General features: G+C 34.7%; 2 protein-coding genes across 5 annotated transcripts; both read right to left on the bottom strand.

The window, feature by feature from the left end:
* Positions 1-3,349: 3,349 nt before the first annotated feature.
* On the bottom strand, positions 3,350-14,677 carry LOC104094550 (uncharacterized). Of its 4 annotated transcripts, none has more exons than XM_009600509.4 (19): positions 14,397-14,677; positions 13,866-13,969; positions 13,609-13,695; positions 13,422-13,497; positions 13,224-13,298; positions 13,066-13,119; positions 12,080-12,139; positions 11,825-11,935; positions 11,095-11,189; positions 10,776-10,981; positions 10,427-10,524; positions 9,970-10,073; positions 9,663-9,843; positions 9,373-9,495; positions 8,712-8,794; positions 5,537-5,678; positions 5,270-5,299; positions 5,039-5,100; positions 3,350-4,418 (listed from the first exon to the last, which is right to left on the bottom strand). In XM_009600509.4, exons 1-19 carry the CDS (start codon positions 14,430-14,432, stop codon positions 3,641-3,643), a joined length of 2,505 nt encoding a protein of 834 aa, XP_009598804.1. In that variant the 5' UTR covers positions 14,433-14,677; the 3' UTR covers positions 3,350-3,640. The 4 variants fall into 4 exon arrangements, with proteins under 4 accessions (XP_009598804.1, XP_009598802.1, XP_009598803.1 ...); XM_009600507.4 differs by having other exon boundaries at positions 3,350-4,463; positions 14,397-14,676; XM_009600508.4 differs by having other exon boundaries at positions 3,350-4,463; positions 9,678-9,843; positions 14,397-14,676.
* A 1,461-nt stretch (positions 14,678-16,138) lies between these two features.
* On the bottom strand, positions 16,139-17,559 carry LOC138894363 (uncharacterized). The gene is made up of 2 exons (XM_070179057.1): positions 16,828-17,559; positions 16,139-16,147 (listed from the first exon to the last, which is right to left on the bottom strand). The coding sequence occupies exons 1-2, from the start codon at positions 17,557-17,559 to the stop codon at positions 16,139-16,141; spliced, it is 741 nt and encodes a 246-aa protein (XP_070035158.1).
* Positions 17,560-17,900: the final 341 nt, after the last annotated feature.

Genomic DNA, 17,900 nt, shown 5'->3' with positions numbered 1-17,900 from the left:
ATTATTCATTTGTCCCCTTCCTTATAGTATAGACCGAAAATTTCTGCTCTTTCGAAAAAGTTAACCTCTCCTCCTTTTGCCAAACGCTAACTTCTCCCGATAAATTGAGCTCTCGAGATATACGTACTTTATCATTTCACCGACAGAATGGTAAATTCTTGTATTATTACCGTGGTAACTCGTAACTGGTATATCACGTTTTTGTGCAAGTTTAAATTTTAAAACACAAAAACGTAGTTACGAACGATGTTTGGCCAAACTTCTAAAATTAGTTTATTTTAAAAAATACTCCCTTCTTTTATTTTTAGTTGTCAAGTATTTTAAAAATAAAATTTTATGTTTACTTGTCACTTTTCGCATATCAAAAGAAATATAATTTATTTTTTCTGTTTTGCCCTTAATATTAGTTACTCATTCCAAATTATTTTTCAAATCTATTAAGACTATACACCAAATAATATTGGTATCATGGTAAATTATGCACTTTATTTATTACTTCCTCCGGTTCACAATAAGTGACCAATTTACCTTTGACAAACCCATTAAGAAAATACGAACTCCTAGAGAAAAAAGATGTATTTACTAAATTAACCTTAATTAATTATTACCTTGACACATTGGAATATGTAAATAAGGGCAAATTTTGAAAAAATAAAACTAATTCCTTCTTGATTATGTAAATGGACACTTATTTTGGACCAAAATAAAAAGGTAAAATTGTCACTTATTGTGGACCGGGGGAGTATTTCTTAAGAGGTGTGCAAAGTCAATAGTGGACAAGTAAAAGTGAACGGATGGAGTATATTTTTCAGAAGTATTTTTTTGAAAAGCAATTTGTATTTGACTACTTAAATTTAAAAAGTATTTTGAGCACTAATTAGTGTTTAACTAATCGTTTTAAAAATGTATATTTTTCTCAAAAGTACTTTTTGGGAGACTAGGCCAAACATGCTATAAGTTGGTTGTTTCCGTTTACTCAAAAATATATTTTTTTCTTTTAAATACTTGGCTAAACACTTTAATTTTTTTTAAAAAATACTTTTGGCCAAGAAACTGAGTCATACAGGCTATAAGCTGATATACGAGCAAGTAGGATATTTAGACATTTCGACTCGGTATTTTTGGTATTCGGTTTCTTAAAAAGTTATACCAATACCGTACCTAATTAAATTCGGTATGGTTCGGTTTTTCTCCTTTTGGTTTCGGTTTATTCGGTTCGGTAACTTCGGTTTATTTGGTTTGAATACTAACTAGTGCGTAGAGTCATATATTATAATATTCTTAATTGAAGTACTCAAAAGTACAAAATTAAAAACGTTTGTTGACAAAAGTTTTGTCCAAAACCATCAATTATCAACCTAGAGAGAGAAAATTAATTGTACATAAAAGAATAAATTTGATCATTAGAAATGTCTTGTTACTTGCTTAAAGTTAATTGATTAACTTAGAGAATAAAGGAAAGAAAAATTTTAGATTTTTCATATTTATGTTATAATTAATAATATGTGTATTGTGCAATATAATATATATTTCGGTACGGTATCGATATTTCGGTATTTCATTTTAAAATATCAAATACCATACCAAATACCAAAAAATTTTAAAAAAATTAATCAAATACCATACCGAATACCAATATATCGAATATCAAATACCAAAGTTTTCGGTTTCGGTACGATTTCAGTATTTACCAAATTATGCACAGCCCTACGAGCAAGCTCTAGGCTGATTTCTTTTTCTTTTTTTCTTTCTTTTCTCGAAAGGCTACGTAAATTATTAATTTTTATCTAGGTAAATCATTGAGTGAGAATTGAGACGCATAAGTCTATCATGTATGGCTGTTTGGTCCAGTCACAAGTTTTGCAAAGATTAATAACACAAGAATTGTAATAGCATATATTATAGACCCTTAAATTTGCCACGATTGCTCGTTTTAGCACTTCATTTCTCCAAGTACTTATTAGGTAGATAGTGATTAAACATCTCATGTTGTGCAAACTTGCCATGATTTGTTTTAAGGCTTCATCAAAGACTCGGAATCCAAACAATAAGTTAAAGGCAGGCCAAAAAACCAAACCTGTAGATGTCAAGTTGTCAACAAGCTTTAACGATTACAGTCCTTTCCTCTATGCTACCAATAGCTAAAACAAATGTAAACCTTAGTCATATATAAATAGTATACCATTTTTGAATGCGGATTTTATCGGTGATCAAGTTTGGATAATCTTTTAGGAATGGAATATATACAAGTGAGACCAAGACTGCGTTTGTACATATGAGTATTTAAGAACATTCTGGAACATGCTTTCAATTGCTGTGGTCTCTTTTAAGTTTTTGGAATGTTCAATTTGTATGGTATCAAATTCTTGATTAATTATTATAATCTTTTAGTAATTAGAAAAAATTCTCTATTCATTAGACTATCCTCTTCCAGAATTTTGAGGGGAAACAAAAAAGAAGAGAAATAGTGCATGCGCTAATATTTTAATTTTATTGTATCATATTGTTAAATTCGATGTTATATAACGATAAAAATACTCCTTTTTATGTAAGAATTTGGTGTGATCGCGTTGTTACCTTATTTTTTTCTCGTCTTGCCATTACAATAATTTCATCTCTCCACCTACCTTTTTAATAATTACTTTACCTTATACTCCAATTTTTCTAATATTATATGCCTATTCTTCAAATATTTTTCAAACTGTTGATATATGACAAAATGACAGAAGAAATAATATAACATATCCAAACATTATATACACCTAAGTAATGTAGTACAATATAATAAGATACATTAAGAAACTATCAAATATATTATCTTCTTAGTGCATTCGCTAATATTTTAACCCCGCTAATATTTTAACCCAATAGCTAGAACTATGAATAGTTCACGCATGTTTTATCTAATACCTTGCTTCTATTCATAACCTGTTTAGCCAAGCTTTTCAAGCCAAAAGCATTTTTTTTATAAAAAGTTACTTTTTTCCGAAATTAAAGTGTTTGGTCAGACTTTTAGAGAGAAAAAAAATATTTTTGAGTTGAAGAAGAAGCAATTTTGGAGAAGCAGAAAAAATAACTTCTCCAAAAATACTTTTTTAAAAAGTAATTTTTAAATGCTTGGCAAATACTAATTGTTGCTTGAAAGTGCTTTTCAAATAAATTTGTCAACCAAATTATTTCTCACCAAAAGTACTTTTAAAAAACGCACTTACGAGGAAAAAAATATTTTTCAGAATAAACATAAGCTGATTTTTGCAGGCTGAAGATAGAACTATTTCATCCAATCTTTGCATGGAAAACAGTGAGACAATCAAGCATCCCACAAGTGTGCCTTACACTGAACAGTCAGTGAGGAAGAAGATATGTATAATTATTCATGACGGAGATTACTCCAGAATCCATACAAGACTCCCAAAACTAAATGAATATGCGATAAAAACCAAAATTTTAACTTAATAAAAAGAAAACCTGAACATTAAACATAAGTGTAACAATAAATAATCACTAACAACCAATATGTTATCCTTTTGTTTCAAAAAGTACACTGTACATATCTGTATAACCTCACCAACTGAAAATGGGTATCCTGCCCATCAGCTCTGAATTCCATATTCAGATAAAGATCAACAGAATTCCACAGTTACTCCAGTACCGCGACTTCTTGGTCGACTCTCCAATAGTTAGCATCGTTGAACTCTTTTACCCCTGACCCGCCCTCATCTGTACTATCTTTTTCTGGCATCTTAGGAACTAAGCTCCTCTTCAATGGAGCTGCTTCCCCAACAATCCCCTCCTTAAGAGCATGTTCCATTGCCTTTTCAGTACCCTCTAATTCTACACCAACAAATTCAACATCCTCTTCAAACAAAGAAGGCACAGCGGCTGCTTTCTGACTAGTTTCAGAAATTGATGAACTTTTGCTAGACTCGGGAAATGTTGATACACCATTTAGAATAGACTCTCCACCATTACAAGTGGAACTAATTGGGGGATGAGCTGATGCCTCCCCTGAGTTCACGAGGTTGCCATTACAGTCACCATTATCTTCAAAAGGATTCAGAGATCCACCCATTGAGCCATCCCCCCATGAAACCCATTCAGGTATAGGCCTGTCTCCAAATGGGTCATCATTGCCTGACCTCTCAAAATGGAAGAAACCCACATCACCTGACACACCTGCTTTCTCATTCTGTTGATTGAAATCTCCAACATTAGCAGAATTGGCTCCACCAAATCCATTAAAGGCATTTGAACTAGAACTGGCTGTTCCATCTGTAGAACTTTTGCTTTCAACCAATTCATCCAGCTCTCCAACTACCACCTCTTCATCACAACTCATGTTACCGCCGTTTGCTGTTCCATTAGGGTTGATATCTTCCATGACCTCAGTAGGTGAGGTGCTCTTGGGATCTCCAGTTCTATCATTTCGGAAAGCAAACCAATCTGAATTTGTGAACAAATTGCTGCAAAAGGTTGTTTATTCTTTTTTTAAAAAGTGTTATACAAGATAATAGGTTCAGATACCAAGAAACTGATAGATGCGAACAACTCTGAAGCCTACAAGAAGTACCATAGTACCATATTCTTCGCATTCAATTTAAAACAAATTCAACACAAGACCATATACAAGTTGACGTCTTGTTTAAGATACATTATTCAGCATAGCATAGGTATATGTATCATTTACATAAAATGTATGGTCCTCCCATCCCCTAGAAGTACTAAAATTCTAGTTAGCTGGGACTAGTTTGCATCATAGAGTTACCAGTTTTACCAATGAAAGAGATGCCACAGAAACAAAACAGAGCGCATTCCTCCGGTCATACAATTGGAAGTAGACACATGTTTCCTCTGAGGCCTCAGCTACCCTACTCCTTTTAAAATACGTTTAAATGTCTTAGATTTTCCTTTGGTGGGCTAAGAAATTAATATCATTTGCATATGGCTAATTATAGTACATACATCAACGGTACTGAAAGTAAATATGCTCAAGTGTCCCTTGACACAAGTTCCTTCAGAAAAGACAACCGGAACTCACCTCCCTTGGTCATCTCCCAATCTCAGGACAACTTCAGCAGACTCCTCATCTAAGTAAACATCCTACAAAGGCATGGGCATGAATGTAACATCATGATGAACACTAAGGCATATAATAAAAAACAATAATTGAATCTCACACAAGTTAGTTATCAATTCACTATGCAATTTCTAACTACTCCATTTCTCATCCAAAAGAAAAACAAGTTAATCTTTAAAAAATCATTAGTACCTCATCATCCCGATCAAGAGCTCCATGACCCTGTTAACATGCAAGAAAACCCAGGGATGAATAAATCTAGACTGAAATTCAATCCCAACCACAACACAAAAGTCGTGTTGAGATTGCAGAGCACTTGTCCCTGAGTTCTTTGGATTCCTTTCCTCCTCTACCTACAGAACAACACCCCTCCCCTAACCTCAAACTTCTTTTCCGCAATAAGAAAAAGATATGTTGGAATAGTAAGCATGACTAGAAGGTATCAGACAAACCAATTACCTCTGCGGCGCCATTATTATCATATATGGTGTATTGGAATGCTTGGCTCAGATTATTGGCTAAAGCTGCTACGTCATAATCTCTGCTATGAACATCTTCCTCGTCGCTGTCCCTTGTCCTATCTTGAAATGCAGTTGGCCGGCTAATTATATAAAAAAAGGAAGATAATTATGAATTTATTCCACTACTTGCTTCAGGAACTGAGGACAGTGAGGATGTGAGAAAACATCAGCAGATCTTTCATTCTCTTTTCAAGTATATTTCCAAGTTTGTACTTCCCTTCTTGCTTACAAGAGTTTCAGTCGAAATCCATCTCATCCATTTTGTAAGATATCCAGGCAGTATATAATCTCATCAAAGGACACATACATGTTAGCTTGTGACCGACAAAAGCACATCCTTGTTCCCTACCTACTCACTACCCCACCCATTTCTTCTCTGCCCCCATTTTTTACTTACTTCCTCCTAATATTTGAAAATTCGAATATTGAGCTAGAAAGTACTACAAAGAGACGTGGCTCGTTATGACACCAAAATATGTTTTAAGAGAATCGACATGAGTGAATTATTCAAAGTAGTTGCATTATTTAAAGATCTTTGTTTTTGTTTTCTACATGCCCTGAACATCTCTTCATTGCTTTTCTCAATTATGTCCTTCCTCTGTTAGGCACGGATTATTGGTTACACCCTTAAACTATTTGTAGTCTTAACTTGGCTATTCGATAGTTGTTACCCCGTTGGACAATCTCATCTCAAGAAAGTGGCATGCACGCACATGTCACATGGATTTTCGCATTTTTTAATAATAAAATACATTTTTCACCTTTTTAAATGTATTAATCTTTTAGATCATCTTTTTCGGATAAAATTTGTAATGAGATTTGGCCAGAACTCCATTATTTAGGCTAAACTTTTATTTGGCTAAAAATGATGAAGTTTCAGTTAAATTTTTCAAAATTTGACCTGAAAAAGAGATACAATGTTGAAACAAATAGCCATAGCATCTAAAAAGATATACAAAATGGGTAAAATCATTTTGATCCCCCAACTTCGTCTTAAAAATCAAACTCCTCCTCCAACATTAAACAATAGACATTATGCTCCTCCTAACTCAATTGTATTTTTAAAATGCTTATTTTACCCTCAGTCTTATCAACCTTGATCTTTTTGTTAAACCTATTTAATATCACGATAATTTTCTTAATCTATGTTATGAATTTACCTATAGTGAAAATATTTTTTTATATTTTTAAAAAAGTGAAAACTATAATCAATCATATAGAATTTACTGAAATTGAATGATGAAAGAAATGGGCGCAATTGAAATATTAGAATAAAAGATCTTATTAATATCAATTAAAATAATAATTAAAAATAGAGGTAAATTTTATAATAAATTCCTAAAAGATTACGTATTTATACCTTAGATGTTCTTTAAATTATAATTCAGAAAATATTTCGTTAACGAAAATAAAAATTCATATATATATATCAGTGTTTAAAAAAGCGATCGCTTCGTCGCTTTAAGCGAGAAGCGAAGCGACAACTCGTCGCTTTTCTGAAGCTGAGGCGACTCGACCATCAAAAGCGATCGCTTCAACACCTGAAGCGAGAAGCGACGCAGAAGCGAGAAGCGAAAAAGCGATCGCTTCAATCAAAAGGGGTCAATTTTAAAATAAAAAAAAAAAGATTGGGTCTTTTTTATATTATACAAAACATAGACCTCAAAGTGAAGACATTTCTTCTCTTCTTCTATTCCATCGAGCATCGCTTCTGCTGCTAGGGTTCTAGAAGTCCGTCCAGCCTCCAAGTAATTTCTTCTCCTTTTTTCTTCTCCTTTTTTTCTCTCTTCTTTCTTACTCTTCCCGTCGACTGCTGCTAAGTGCTAGGGCAGGCAGCGGTCCTTTTTTTTTCTTTTATTCTTCTTATTTAGCCTTTATTTATTAATTTTTGTGTGTATTTCAGTTTATAAACTTAATTATTATATTTTGAAATGTTGCTGCTTTGCTGATTTTAGTATATTAAACATAATTATAAAAAAATCCATTTTTTTCCTTTTTATTTGAAATGTTCATGATTTCAGTTGTTAAATTTAATTTAATTAAGGTGTTGCTGATTTCAGTTATATATATATATGTTATATTTTCAGTTTATTTCATTATGTTTGTCTCTTTGCAAGGTTTACTTTATGTTCTTTAAGAATTGCGCTTCACTTCAATGAAGTGTGCGCTTCGCTTCGCGCTTCGCTTTTGAAGCGAGGCGAGCCCCTGTCGCTTTTTTGCGCTTCTCGCTCTCAAAAATATATATATATATATATACACACACAGAGAGAAACACACAATAAAGAATAAAAGAGAAAGTAAAACTTAATTGTATACTTAATATTAAAGTAACAACAGAAAAGAGTAACAATAAATTTTGTTACAAATTAATAAAAGTAATATATTAGTTAATTTTTATTAAGCTTTAGTTACCAAATTTATAATAAGATATTTAAATTGGCAAAACACTTAACACTTAGCTAAAGATAATATATATATATATATATATATATATATATATAGAGAGAGAGAGAGAGAGAGAGATAATATAATATAAAAAATTATATGCACAAAGGAGGAATTGAAAATGTCAAGGGTAAAATAGAAAATTCGTATGATGAGCAGAATGTTTATTGTTTAATGTTGGAGGAATAGTTTGATTTTTAAGGCAAAGTTGGGGGATCAAAATGATTTTCACCCTATAAAAAATACATAGTTTAAGCTTCATTATTTAAACTAAAACTTTTTATTTAGCTAAAATTAAGGAGCTCTAAGCTAGTATCCTTTTTTACAAAATTAATCCTAAAAAGAAAAAATGCACAGTTAAAATAAATAGCCATAGCATCTAAGGAATAAATAAAAAAAAACACAATTGCAGGTTCATCATTTTTGGCTATACTTTTTCTATTTGGTTAAAAAATAATGGAGCTGTAGTCTTCTTTTTTTTAACTGATTTAACTCGAAAATAAAAATACACATTCGAAATAAATAGCCATTGTATCTAAAAAAAAAATAACAAGAAATACACAGTTCGTATTCCGCCTTTATCATTTAAGATATGTCTCATATTACAGGATTTAAAAACTAAGATTACAAAAACTCAAGTTACCGAAATAGAAAAGGCAAAAACTTACCCACAAGCCCATCGATAGACATTTTCGATTGTATTACGCTCCTGTAAGACGTTAGTGTGCCAATCACTCCATTCCATATTTTTCTGGAGTAAAGAAAACACGTTAGCATAAGCAGAGTTGGAACTTGTGCACGAAATCAGATGCCAAATAATAGTTATTGAAGGGAACGTTATGTAACAGCATCTTGCACCAAACCTACACAATTATCGTCAAAAGCACACAGTAGCAACAAAAAGAGAGAAAAGTAACTAGATGTAGCATATAATATTTACATACAGCACCACAAAAATATATTTTATTAGAACACCATCACAAAAAAATACAGCCATTAAAATAAAAATAAGGGTGGATTTTAGTTTAGTAGAATGAATATTTAACACATGAAGTATAAAATTCCATGCAACTACATTCCTCCCCAAGAACTCAGATACAAACCAAGCTTCAATTCTTAAATATTTTTTTCTATTTTGGAGCATTGGGGTGGGTAGGTATTTGAATGTTCAGAATTATCTGTCCACATCCATCATGAAGTTCTCTTGACAACAAAATAGTAAGTTCGAACATTAAAGCTTAAAAACCTTTTAGCAATTAGATTCAGAGAACTTCATAATTCAACTTTTGTGATATGTATCAAGTAACAAGTTTTAAAGCTATTACTCACCTCAAGATGTACTCGAATGCGATTGTCATTGCTTTCCAACTGAGCAAGTTTGTTAGAAATCCGTGTTATATGTCCTATGTTACCCACTCGGGGTGCTCGCTTACCGGTAGCAGGAAATGTGGGCTGCAGCAATTAAAAACAAATTAAATATTTTATGTTATTGATTGCAATGAGAATACAAGGTTACTGTTGAATATATTCAAATTCCATAGGGAAGTTGGGATAACTATAAAGGGAAAAAAGCACATAAATTTGCGAGCTAAAAACTTCACAGAAAGGAAGTCAGTTACTTCACTAAGATCAACCTGACTTCCATCACCAGAAACTATGGGCTGTTGATCTGTTTGAAGAATTTTTCCAAGCAAATTACACTCTTCAAAAAGATGATCAACAAGGATATTGTTTCTGCTTTCCAGGCATGAGTTTATTATACTCTCTACATGATGATGCAATGCATTGTTATATGGGTACCTATACAGCATTTATGCAACTTGTTAGAACATCGAAGAAGAAAATAGCAAGAAAGTCAGCAATACAAGATCAATGATTTTTGTGCACCCAATAAGTTCGAGAGTCCAGGAGCATAAAGAAACTTACTCAAAAAAGAGATCCAGGACTCTCTCAATTGTCCCAGAGCTGATCAATTCTTCCTCTGCAGCTTCATTGCCGGTTTTCAGTAGAACAGAGATAAATTCCACAATCTACAAAAAAGAAGTAAACCAGTCTAAGATACAGAGTAGGAGACAGAGCCGAGATTATCAGCCTAACAAACTAGCAGTACTAAATGAATGTAGACATGCATTACATGTAATTTCATGTCAGTACCTTGTCTAAGCTACTAGAAGCTGGAAAATGTATGACAGCAAATCCAGTAAATTTAACAAGCAGACTTTTATAACTGCTTGTGACAAAACAGTTGATCCTTGAAAACTATGAAGGAAAACCATAATAAGGAACATCTAGCTTGCCATATCCTTCTCGGGGATCCCTATCAAATTGGAAATGGATACAAAGGCGTTCATCTCTTTTTCTATAAGAATGTAAACGAGCAAACCTTTAACCGATGCTTCCCTAGAGGCGGCCTGAGTTCACCATACGTTGTAGGAAGAATCTTGCCATCAGATGATATGTTCAACAGCTTTAGCAAGTTGCCTGTGTCATATATGGCATATTACATATTACAACTTTCACAAGGAGAGGCAGTGACAGAAAAATCAGCAGCAACAATCACTGATATAACATTATGTGTGACCTGTGGCCTGTACTCTGATGGCTCATTTTCTATGATTTTTTTACCACCCTTTTTTAGACAATGTTAATTTGATTTCCAAAGGGTAGAAGGACATTTAAACAAGTATGCAGCAATTAAAATTTGATTACACATTTCCAAACAGGAAAATTACCGAGTTTGGGAAGCATTGCACTGATAGTCTCAGGATTGACATGCACGGATGACTCATAAACATACTGGCAGCGGTAAGAATACATCATCGGAGATGGAATTGATCTTTTAGGATCCAACAAAGATATGCATACAGATAATGAATGGACAAGGGCGGACTTCGAATGCGAGTCTTCAAGGGCATGACCAAATATCCTTGCTACAAAACTACACCCAAAGAAAGTTGTAGAACTTAATCAATTATAAATTACTTTCAGCACAAATACAAATGATAATACAGATGCGTATTTACTATTAGCATCAAGAGAAGCCTCACAAACCTTGGGCTTGATAGTTTAGTAGCAAGAGGAGATGGTGCATTTCGGGTTATTGTGCATAGACTCTCTGCTGCATTAGCATGTTCTTCTGGAGAACTCTGAACAATAGAACACTACATCAGAAATGTTCTCAGCTAGTGTACAAGAAGTACTTCAGGAAAAGACTAGATTGTTCAATTGCATTAAGCAATCCTGGAATCAAGACTGTGAATCTATGAACATCACGAAAAGGATGTAAAAAAATAAAGCCGGTTTAAATGAGCTAAGTGTAGTCAAAGGAACACAAAACTAAAATAAAAAGGATTTTGTGTCTAAATTGAGTGCCTTAGGAATAGGTAATTCTCATCAACTATAGTAAAAGGAATTTTGGGTCCAAGTTAGCGCCTTAGGAGTAGGTAATTCCTAACAAGTATCAACTATACATCCTAGCTCCTCTTGCTCCCAAGTCTCATTTAACATTTTGTTTATTGTTCAGTAAGCAACAAACCAACATTAAGAACTAGCAAATCATGGAGCAATGATCACCAGCAAAGGCACTGCCAAGGAATAATATAACCAAGCAGACATAACAAAATACAATTAACAAACCATGCCAACAAAGCTGTCAGTAAATAATGCCGAAACAAGCCAAGTACATAGACAATCTATATGACTTCAACCGTAGTATATTGATTATCACCAGTACCAAAGAAAATGATCACATAATCAGGTAGCTACATATTTTTGGACTTACACAGGGGCTCAATTTATCCACAATCATTTCTAATAAATTGCTGTCAGCCAACCATTGCATGACATCCTTAGTATTGGGGTAAATATCAGCGCCTACAAGTCGCACCAAAACCTATAAGAAAAAGCTGATCAGAGAAAAAAGTTTTTCCTTCCCAAGTAAAATTATTAGTCTATCTATATGTACATATACGATAAAATCAAGTAGCATAAACAAAAAAGATTGTGGTAGACGGTAAACTGAAAACTAGGCTACAACCTCCATAATGGATGTAATACCAATCAAATCCACCATCTGACGGAAAACATCATGATGGGCCTGCAAATAAAAAAAAAAGAACCAATGTAAATACCGATTTTATTAGAGGGAAAAAAGGAGAGAAAGGGAAAAAAAAAAAAAAAAAAACACCTAGCATCTGTGTTATGAATCCATATGGCCATACCCTTAGACATTAAATCAATTACCTTTTTACGTCAGAATTCTAAGGACTTTGACTTGGTCACCTTATAAAAAGGACTTTTATATGGTCTCCAATATATATCCCATAATCAAGCTGCCTGAAGCCAATTAATTCCAATAGGGGCTTCAAATATTTGCAGCATAAAAGTTTTAAGCAAGCATTGAATTCATGACGTTCATAGCTCCCCCCTTACCACGTATGAGAAATCTGAGGACAACACTGACCATGTCTATGAAGGTGAGACAAGAGCATAAAACAAGTTATACACTTATACTACACCTTTAATTCTCCACGAGATCCCACCCTAAAATTGCACCCATGAAAAGTTCAACGATTTTGCAACTTTTAGTATCAAATGAGGCGGGCTTTTAAAACCTACTTACTTAGGATGGTTAATAAGTAAGAGGATAGCAGAGCGACTCTGAAGATACTAACATGGAAAACATAAGCAAGACAGCATGGAGAAAACTATTAGAAGTAGGAGCGGAAATTTTTGTTTTCCTTTTTGGTTTCAACTTCCAAATCTGAAAGGTTAGGAAGGAAGATATATACATTGTGGTTCTATACATAGTGAAAACGAGTCAGGGAGAGCATTGGAGAAATAAGGAGCAGAGATTTTGCAAAAGTAAGTCACATGGGGAGAGGAAAAGCAGGAATAACTGGATGTTCGAAAAAGAATAAGGATCCAACAGCACAATTGTGATGGTATGCTAAGAAAGTCGAATAACTAGAAATATCAACTGCATGTACTAAGTACCAACTAAATAGAATTTATCAGGCCCACCTGAACATAATTCATTAGTGGAATTGTCTTCCGCAACATGAGGCACACTACAACCTGCGTGCATCAAAACTACGTAAAGCTTCAGCCAAATAACATTCCAACAATAAAGGACAAAGGAGTTCTCTATACACGAAGGATGTGGATGAATCAGGTCGTACCTTGCTAAAATACCCCGCAAGCAATGCGCTATGAGGACGGTTGGGCTCCAAGAAAGAAAAGAGCAAATCCATTAACTGTGCCACAATAGAAAAATGACCAAATTATCAGGGCAGACTAACTGCATTGTTGATACAAACTTTTTTTTGGGATAAAGTATTGATACAAACTATTACAACTGCATCTTAAGAATACAGTACCTCTTCCTCATCCACTAGAGTTTTAAGAATGACATCAATTTCACAAGTGAATATCTCACATGCGATGAAAGGAAACCTACAGAATGAAACAGCATTCAGAAGTACTGCTAAATTTTCAAAGATATAGGCATGTACATTTTATAAAATATTGATATGACAATTGAAGCTCGGTCATGTCATAACTTACTTAAATTTGCAATTGCTATCAGCATCCTCAGAAGGCTCTTCAACGATGTATCGCAGCAACTGCTCAACCTGAGCTCTATCTCTCAAACTGAAATCAAAATCATAGTCTCCCAATGAACTTTGAAATTATTGATGGAAATAATACTTGGTTAAGACATTAGTGTCTTCCCTGAAAGCAGTATGTCAGACTGTCAAACTGAAACTATCAACTGTACTACATAATTCAAATTTATAAGCTAAAACTGGGAGGATGTTTACAAATTTATCAGACGGCTATTCAAAGCTTTGCATTCTTGGATTATTTCTTCTTCGTCGAGAAGCTCTTCCAATGTGAAGTTTTCCTTGTCTAACACTGCTTCAACCTACTCATCAAAAAACACGGTTTCAACCTAAACTTCCACGCAAAATATATTTGAACAATTAGAGCATCGAGTTTGAACGAAATCAAACGTCAGAGCAAATGAATAAATATCACAGCTTTTTGTTTTGATCGGCAAAGGTAAAAGCCAGTCAGCAAGCTTTCAGAATTGCATATGTTTGACATATATAGTAGATATACCAAAGTAAAGCACATTCATATAGCATAGTATAACTTCTACACCAAATTAACCCCCCACCCCCCAATCTATAAGCAGGGAATTCAACTCTAACTCAAGTAATACACTCAACCACCAGATTAACACATTGACTTAATCCAACACCAATAAAATGCTTAAAAGAAGGAAAATTTGTTCGTACACTTGAAATACAACGAGGAAAGCATTAGAAGAAGATAAATCCACTACATACCGGTGAACAAGAGAGATTAGTGAGCTTCCAAAACATATTGAATGATAACAGATCTGTAAGACCTAAACTGAATCAAGGCAGGATTTTTTGATGTTTTGGAGCGAAATAGCGTCAGCAGTCAGCAAAAACCCCAGCTTTTGAAGATCATACGATACAGATTTTAAAGCCGAAAAGATCGAGAGGAAAGAGAGCAGAGAGGGAGCTCTGCGGGTGTGTGAGAGAGAGAGAGGAGCTTCCTATAAAATTGCAGAGGAGCAACAAGGGTTAATGTTTGTTGTTGATGGAGAAATGAGGGCAGAAAAGTTAACTATAACAAACTGGAGGGGTCCGAATTCACAAAACTCAAACTATAAAAAAAAAAATGTAAACTACTATTTCCTCATCACCATTATTTCATAGAGTCCGGAACCAAAATGTGATTCTTTTGGACTCAAACAACCAAAATATGTGGAAAATAAATCGATGACCATAATATATATAATGCCCTTTTATAAGGTGTTATACCTTAACGGTCGTTTGCCCAATTAAGTATAGCGCCCTTTTTTAAGCCGTTATATTTGAACTCAAACGAGCGGGAAGGTATAGCGTCCTCATTTAAGGTGCTATAGTATAACGCCCTTACCTAAGGCGCTATACTTACATAAATAATCGTCCCTTCCCCTTCAGCTTTTTCAGGTCGACAAGACAATACACATAACGTGGTATTTCACCGCGCTATGTTTTACGCTATAATGATTCTTTTGGGTATAAAACAGCTTCTTAAACTAAACCAAGTCATTTGTATTTCAAATACCTTTTGAATAAATATTATAACATCCATTTAAAAAATGCCACTAATATTTAACAAGTAATTCAAAAAGGAGGAAAAAGGGTGAAGGTAGTTCAACAGATCCCTATGGAATACGTCTTATCACTATCGATCCATACCTTGAAAAAAATATGCTAGGTTGCTACACTGACTTGGTTGATGATAAGTGGTATGGTGTTCTGCGTACCTTGAAAAATAAGCATATCAATATACACAATGATCTGAAAGTTGCAGGGCACATTATTGAGGGCGAAGCGCATTCTACAAAGCCTGAAGGTATGCGAATTTGGGGCGAAAAACTATAATGGGTTCCCCTTTACTCAAAACGGTGTGATTACGAACTACTATATCGCTGGCATGGGCTTGTTATGCCACAAGCACTGTCTGCAACCTTCCAAACAAACAAACACAAAGATGAACCATAAGTGATTCGACATTTGAAGAAGGAGATTCTAGAGATGAAAAAGGCACCAGTTGTTCATCATGTAATGGATGATCTTAACTTCCTGGGAGGAACGGAGGCTCGATACTGGGATTTATTAGAAAATGATAAAATGCATAGAAACAATGATTATCCTGTTTTCCCAACAGTTGTCGAGTGGGAGGGACTACCTAAGTTTCTACCACAGACGTTGGACGTAGGAGTCTCATATTGTTGTAGAAATCAAGCAAGTGGTCTTCTTGATGATAAAGATGAAATGCGAGAAATGTGTGTCAACTGGAGCCTAGATTACGATGCCCTCGGTCCCGAAGGGTACGTACACGATGTTGACGTAGAAGATGAAGACAGTGACAGTGAAATAGTGCCAGACAGCGACGATAATGGCGAATGACAATTATTATTTTTTTCTTGGGGTGTATGTTAAATTGTTGTACTGAAGTATTAATGCTAAATATCAATAAGACTTATCACCAATGAAAACATAATTTTATTTTATACATTCTGCAAGATGAACATATACATACACTTATTACAATAAATTATTGAAATACAATACTACGGGTATCCTTGATAATTGGGCACATTGCATGAACTTTCACCGGGAGCTGAATTACTACCGCTACCCAAACCAGCTGAAGGACATTTACGGCGGTCGTGTCCTGTTTGCGAGTATATGCCACATTTACGCGCATAAACGATATCACCAACATCTATTTAGTTCCATACGCGTTCTTTTTTGCACTTGTCGTTGATGCAAATACTCCTTATTACACACCATTTTAAATGGTTTCGACGGCCAATAATGCTCAGCACCCACTGGCTGCAACTGTCCACTATATGTGTTTAATTATGCAGCAATACTATATTCTTTATCAAAGTAGCTGGTTCCCGCGAAACCTGTATGTTGAAAGCACTTCATTGCATGTGAGCACGGCATGTGGTAGATGGACTATTTCCCATAAGAGCATAACCTTCTGGCTTTATTTACGGTGTGTGTATTATTCCCCCGGTTTTGATGGATAGTGGTGCGAACTTCAAAAATATTTCGCTCGTTGCAATACTGTAAATATGAAGGCCAATGTGCTCGCCTCTTGTATTTCTCAAATCTTTTTATTAGTATTGGCATAAATTCAACACCCCTTTCCATCAATGACGATACACTTCTAGCCCTTTCAACAAACCTGTCTACCATCTGCTTGAATGACATCCACACCATGGCAGTGATAGGCAATCCACATGTTCAATAACCCGTTGAAAGACTCTGATATATTTGTAGTCAGAATTCCCCATCTTCTGCCACCATCCGCATGCAAAGTCCATTTGTCAAGCTCATGTCGCATCAACCAACGATAGGCTCCTTGGTCTTCCTGCCTGATCGATTCCATGCGCCTCTTGAATTTACAATCTTGGTGATCTGTTGCAGCCATCCATATTAAATCATGCAAATCCTTATTGGGATGTGCCTTTTGGAAATTGGCCTTCAGGTGCCTCACACAGTAACGGTGGTAGGCATACGGTTCCTTCCATGCAGGCAAATTCTGTACAGAACTTAAAATACTGCCATGCCGATCAGATATTAGACAAATACCTAAACGTTGTGTGACAACGTGCTCCTTCAAGTGGTTCAAAAATAGTGTCCACGTCTCTTGGCTTTCATTGGTACAGATAGTAAAAGCTAGGGGAAATATACTTACATTAGCATCTACTGCAACGGCGATCAACAACTTAATATCATACTTTCCATAGACACGAGTGTCGTATATGGATATTACCGATCGGCAATGCACAAAACCATCAATTGCTCGTTTAAATGCCCAAAACACATATCTAAATATATGTTCTTGTATTCCCGAACTCCGCTCAAGCTTCCATTCAACAACAGTCCCAGGGTTAAAGTGTTGCAATGCGGCCATGTACCTGGGTAGAGATGCAAAGGACTTATCCCAGCTACCATAAATAATTTCAAACGCACATTTACGCCCGAGAAATGCCTTTCTTTTGGTAATAGAACACCCATATTCCTGGAGGACAGATGTTATACACTCTTTGATCTTGTACCTTATGGACACTTCAATGTGTGGAATCAAGACAAGAGAAATCAAGTCAACAATCAAGTTAAAATGATATCCACTGAATGTGTCCATTTCACAATTGTGGGTGCCAATGTATTTACCCACAACCCACATATTTGTTTTCTTCTTCCTCGCACGCATCATCCAATTACAACTCGTAAATCATCTATGGCAAATAACCT

The sequence above is a fragment of the Nicotiana tomentosiformis genome, chromosome 6 (assembly GCF_000390325.3).
Source record: "Nicotiana tomentosiformis chromosome 6, ASM39032v3, whole genome shotgun sequence".
Classification (NCBI taxonomy): Eukaryota; Viridiplantae; Streptophyta; class Magnoliopsida; order Solanales; family Solanaceae; genus Nicotiana; species Nicotiana tomentosiformis.
Note: the sequence above shows the minus strand (reverse complement) of the source record. Positions and strands in the feature narration are given on the sequence as shown.